At 43.9% G+C, this 6,000-nt stretch overlaps 1 protein-coding gene across 1 annotated transcript in view; it reads right to left on the bottom strand.

The window, feature by feature from the left end:
• Positions 1–219: 219 nt before the first annotated feature.
• DAP (death associated protein) overlaps positions 220–6,000 on the bottom strand; it is an 88,133-nt gene continuing 82,352 nt past the window's right edge. The window contains exon 4 of the mRNA XM_074985960.1: positions 220–450. Coding sequence (XP_074842061.1) covers positions 331–450 — 120 coding nt within the window. The 3' untranslated portion in view covers positions 220–330. The remainder of the gene's footprint in view (positions 451–6,000) is intronic.

The raw sequence follows: 6,000 nt of genomic DNA, 5'->3' as shown, positions 1-6,000 counted from the left end.
AAAATCCATTAATCAGATTAATTATTTATATTCAAGTTTGGTCTTGGCAATAACAGATTTATGACATTGCTAAGCAAAACTGATGGGATAAACTGAGTAACACTCTTGATCAGCAGACACACAGCAGCAATGCAGCATGTTTTCCATCTGAAGGAGCAGAACCTAATGAAATCTCCACTTTTATGAAACTATGGAGAATTAAGGCAAAAGCAACATATATCATTTTTAAAGGCCAGTTTTATTGATTTGGTAGCATGATTCCTAAAAACTCTACTCTCTTCTTTCTACAAAGTATTCGCTGATGCTGTTTGTCTGGCTTTTCGACAGGGCTCACTTGCGAGGCTGGTGGATGTGCTGATTGACGTGCTGTGGATGAGGAAGCTTTTCCACAGAGGGATGAGGTTTCTGGTGAGCCACCTGAGCTGCAGCTGGAGGGAAGTCTTTATCACCCTGTTAAAGAACACACCAGTAAAAATACAAAGGCTTAAAGAACTTGCCTACCTGTTCACACTGATAGTATTTTTTATTGAAGCATGAGGAGCACATGAAAAACAGTGCTGGTCCCTCTAATTCAGGCGTGTCAAACTCACATCCTACTGAGGGCTGCACAAATGAAAACTGACAGCTTTCTGGGCCACCAAAGAAAATGTATTTCTATTGGAAAGTTGTAATTATTTATCATTGTAGATTTTGTTTCAGGTATATTTTATAATGCTTTTCAGGTCTTGGTTGAATAGAATACAATAATTTTAACTGATAATTTAACACGTAACATGATTTTTATTGTTTTACAATTTTATTAATAGCTCATAACATTTGAGAAAAGACACATGTAGCAGTAAGGGAAGAAAAAGATACAAAACACTGATGATAAAAGCAGACCAGGGAGAAAAGCCAAATCAGACAGATTGTTTTGCAGTGAACATGCAAAGCAGGTGTCAGGACGCCTGCGCTCTACGGCTGGCTCTGCTCTCTCTGTGTTTTCAGTTTCATCATTTCTAAAAATGAGGATAACCTACCACACAGGAAAGTCATGAGTTACCAACATTAATGAACGAATGAACAAATGACTGAATGGGTTTTGAGATCTGTAGCTGGAAGGAACAGAAGCAAGAGTTAATTTAAAGAAGCATCAGAGGGGTAGCCGAGTTAGTCTGTATGTTCAAAAACAACAAGAAGTCCTATGGCACCTTATAGACTAACAGATATTTTGGAGCATAAGCTTCGTGGGCAAAGACCCGCTTCATCAGATGCATGAGTGGGGGTCGGGGTTGAGGAGGAGGATTTAAAGAGGGGGTCTCAGTAAAGGGGAAGCAGTACCTGAGGGGAATGGAGCTGAGATAAACTGATCACCACCAGCTCACTGGCGGAACACCCCTGATGTTATGTTGTTAAGGGTGTACTTCAGGTGAAACACTTCCATTGTACAGGCTTTGCTTTGCCAATTACTGTGACCAGGTTTGAATGTCTCTTTGGCTGATTTTATGTATTTCCCCTCTCACATTCGTACAGGGTGAGTACAACACAGTGAAACCCCTCCCTCCCCCAAGAGCACCCTCTCTCCTTACATGGAGGGTTGAGATTCCCCTCTCTCCCACTCCCTCTCAGTGGGCCTCAGAAGACATCACAATCCAATTTTTTTTCCCGCATAGAGGAAGCAGGGAGGGAGGAAAGGGGCGCTGGGTGGGTGGGACTGAGTGGCCCCAGTAGAGGAAGGGTGATGGTGAGGCAGACCAGGTCAGGCTCTCCTGCTCTCTGGGGTTTTAATACGCATGCGCTGCACACAGACAGCCTGAGGAGCAGGGAAGGGTGTTTGTTGTGCCTCCTACCACTCGTGCATGCCAGAGAAGGGTGTGGGAGTGGGCAGGCAGCACTTGGATGTTTTATCAACATCTAGTCGCAGGCCACAAAAAACAAACAAAAACTAGTTAGGCCACATGCAACGCCGGGTTGCAAGTCTGACATGACAGCTTTAATTCCCTTCTTACTTTTTAACACAGACTTTGTCAACATAAAATAAAAAACACACTTCTTTCTGAAAACTTTATCTCCTATTGTTTCAAGTAGCACCTAAAATGACCGGAGACAGAACGTTTTTTGTTTATTTTCCCATTTTTGATTTCTGCATGCTTCAGCCTTTGGGTAAAGTCAGGTTGTGTCTACACTGTAGTCTGGTACAATTTATGTCACTCAGAGGTGTGAATAAGCCTTTGCCCCAAGTGACATAATTTAAGTGACATAAGCGCTAATTTGCACTGCAGTGCTGGTGGGAGATCGTCTCCTGCCGACATAGCTTGTGCCACTCACTGAGGTGGTGTTGACAGAAGAGCTCTGCCACATTGATATATAGTGTCTTCCCCAGATGTGTTGCAGTAGCACAGCTGTACATATAGAAAGAATACTGCAAATCTGCAGATAGCCATTTTAGATCCATGAGAATCCAAATCCATGGGTCATTTTTGCAGATGCAAATGTGGATAGCAATTCTGTATCTGCGCAGGGCTCTGCAGAGAGTCATGGCCTCTATTTCACTGGTTCATCATGTTCTCCCTATCAGAGTTTCCCTATTTCTGTGGATTTTTTCACTCAGCAGCAAGAGAGAGGAAAACATTTTTAAAATGAGAGAAAGTTCATTAAACTGCACAAATAAACAGAAGTACTCCAGGAAAGTTGCATACCCAGGCTACTTTTAACTTGAACTATAAAACTGGCTTACATTTCACGGTTAAAATATCCCTTTTAAAGAAGCTTTGGTCCCACCTGTATCATCACCACCTGACAGCTACTCTGCAAATCCAGGCTAGGGCAGGTTACTATGTATTTGTTGCACATGCAGCAAGGAATCAGGCAGTTGCTTATTTCTGCTTGTGAAGTTATTCCTGTCGACTCTTCAAAAAGCACTGGAGGACAATCATTAGCATCCAAAGCATCACTACACCACTGTTTAAATGCTGGGGAAGAATCTAACCTTCTTATGTTTAGGCCAGAAGCATGTTTTCTGTTAATTGGCAGACTGCCAATGTCGTACACAGTGACTGTGTACCACACAGAAATCTTATGGTTACTTTACATTCCCTCAATTTTACCCTAGCACAGGTGCAGACTCTGTGAGCACTCATGGGAAAACAGGCCCCCTCTATCAGTGTCCCCTTGCAACCCTAGGGCCTCCCACCCTTCGTTAGGCCCCATGGGTCAGTGCTTCTACCAGACCTTCCACGTGCTTCTACCAGCTGTTCTGTGGCGTTCCGGAGATTGGCGCCAGCGAGTGGATGATGATGCAGTTTGCTTGGGAGAGAGGTCGAACTGGGCGGCAAGATGCTTTGGAGGAAAAGGCAGAGTAGGGACAGAGCCCGGGGCAGAGCTGGGGGTTGAGCACTCCCCATCACTTTGCAAAGTCAGTGCCTTTGGGCCAGAAACATTTTAATTTGTTAATGGGCAGCTTGACAGTGTTGTACACAATGATTTTGTACATAACAGAAATGTTGTATCTGCTTTACTTTCCTACCCCTTCACCCTAACGTCTCCTCTATAGCTTGTCAAGTTTCCCTTTGCTCTTTAAGTGCCATATTCTTCATTAGCTCGCGACCAGGTGGGAGAGATTATTTCTTTTATTGGAACAATTTCTGCTGCTGATAGACACAAACTTTGGAGCTATAGAGAGCTTCTCCTTCTGGGTAAGGCACACATCTAACTAAATGGTGAAGCACATTGTTTAACTCTAGTAAACACTCAAAGTAGGAGAGCTCTGTGTGGCTCCATAGATTGTCTCTTTCACCAACACAAGCTGCTCCATTAAAAGACATTATTTCAGCCACCTTGTCTATTCTAAGAGACCATTCCAGACAAAGTGTATCTACTAACACCTTTTCAGTCACACAGGACAAAATAGAGGACATTGGTGAATTCATGGACTAATGAGGGGAAGGGGTATCTCAATGCCAAAAGTCTGTTAAATCCGAATCTGCAGCACTGGAGGCCCCTTGCAAGGTGCACTAGGGAGCGCTCCATCCGAGTCCTTGGAGGAATGCAGTGGGCTTGGGTGAGAGAGCTTGGCAGAGCGCTCTTTCCCCTGTTTACAGAGTAGAGCCTCTGGACTCGCCCGCCCTGAGCCACTCATCACCAGCCAAGACTGGACACTGCCGCGGAAACTAAGTTTCCATGGAGTGAGTACGCATTTGCCCAGGGTTCTTGCTGGCAGGACACCCACCAGCTGTGCAGTCCAGGCAACCACCCTGCTGGGAGGAGGCTGAGCACTCTCCCTCCCCCTCAACCAACAGCCCCCCCGCCCCAGTTGCAGCTCCTATGGTGGCAGCAGCAGCTCCGGTGACTTGCCAGCATTTGTGTGTGGGTGGGGGTGGGGGTGGGGGAAGGAGCGCCGCTGGTAGGCAGCATCTCTTATTTCCGAAGTCTGTTAAATCAGGGTCTTGTAAATCAAGGGTTTATTGTATTGTTGTAATAAGCCAGGAATCCAGTTTTCTTTAGTTAGACTGTGATATTTCCTCTCTAGCAAAGTTATGAATTTGTTGGTCTTTTGACAGTGCTGTGCAGAATTCTCCTAGTACAAAGACTGCAAGGACAGATATGAAATGATGGTTTGTGAAAGTTTTTGCCCATGAGTGATATGATGTTTGACTTTTATCATTTTTCTGCGTAACTTCATATGGAGCACAGTAATTGTCTGATTTCACTTACAGAGTTGTTGGGATATTTAGTGAACCGGATAAGGTACACCACAAAGTGCATCAGGCTTATGTAAAACCATGGATCTTGAAAGATGTGTTGTGGGAAGTACTGGTTTTGGGGTGCATTTGTTCAAAAATTCTTCCTCAAGATGACCTGTGAACAGGTTGGCATATTGGGGAGCCATTATAGTACCCACAGCTGTTCCCATGGTCTGGACAAAGTATTGTTGCATATAAAATTGTTATGGGTGAGGATGAAATGGATGAGTTCAGCAATGTGTTTTGGCTGAGTATGTGAATGTTGTTCATTGCCTAGCACATATTTAAGGCAGGCATTGATGCCATCATTGTGAGAACTGCTGGTAAATATGGACTTGAGTTTTTGGCGTCAAGGATAGTGTTCAGAGGGAGGTTGCTAATGGTGCAGCGTTTGTGGAGGAAGTTGGTGGTGTCAAACTCTTTGTGTGGTGAGTGGTTTGAGGATGGTTTTTTATGAATCCGGATACTCCTTTAATGAATGTACCCGCTATGTGGGGTCTGCCTGCATTCCCTTATTTGTGTATCTTGGGAAACATGTAGGTCGTCTCTGGGTGGGGACAGATAATGGGGGGATGAGGTTGTAGAATTCTTCTTGTGAGTTGTTTGGGGAAGGATTTGATGATATCCTTAAATTCCTGGGTGAAATGCAGTATGTGTGGGAGTCTTTGATTTCTTCATAGTAGGTGGTACCAGAGAGTTATTGGTTGGCGTCACTGACACAATCATTAAGCTCTGAAGACTAGAATGGTATACCTTTTATCTGCTGGTTTGATCACTCTCTGGTGTCTGAATCTCAGGCATAGTACTGCTGTCCTCCCAGCAGTAGAGAGACTGTTGTAAATGTGCTGTTTTTGGATGTCAGTGATTTTTTTTCCTGATGCTGCAAATGTAAATACCAAGCATGTTGTTTTTGTCTTGTTTTTGTGTTTGGTGTGAGTCAGATGATTCTATGTAGGTGAAAGCAATCACTATGCTCTCACACAAACTCTCGCAGAAAAATGGTAAAAGACAAAAACACTATATCACTGGCGGGTGAACATTTTTCACAAAACAATCATGCCATAACTCACCTCTCAGTCCTCTTCCTGAAAGGAAACCTGCAAAACGCCTGCACAAGATGAGAGTGTGTATTTCAATACGGCTTTTAATATAGCCATCTGTAACTTGCTCACCACAGCTTTTTGGCCAAAGTACAGGGTGGTATTTTCAGGCCACTTCACATTGAATGGTCTCTTAGAACATGTGTTAACTACTTATGCTAAACAATCTGTTCCACCTT

Source organism: Carettochelys insculpta, chromosome 2, assembly GCF_033958435.1.
Source record: "Carettochelys insculpta isolate YL-2023 chromosome 2, ASM3395843v1, whole genome shotgun sequence".
Taxonomy (NCBI): Eukaryota; Metazoa; Chordata; order Testudines; family Carettochelyidae; genus Carettochelys; species Carettochelys insculpta.
The sequence above is the reverse complement of the archived record's forward strand: the minus strand, read 5'-3'. Positions and strand labels throughout refer to the sequence as shown.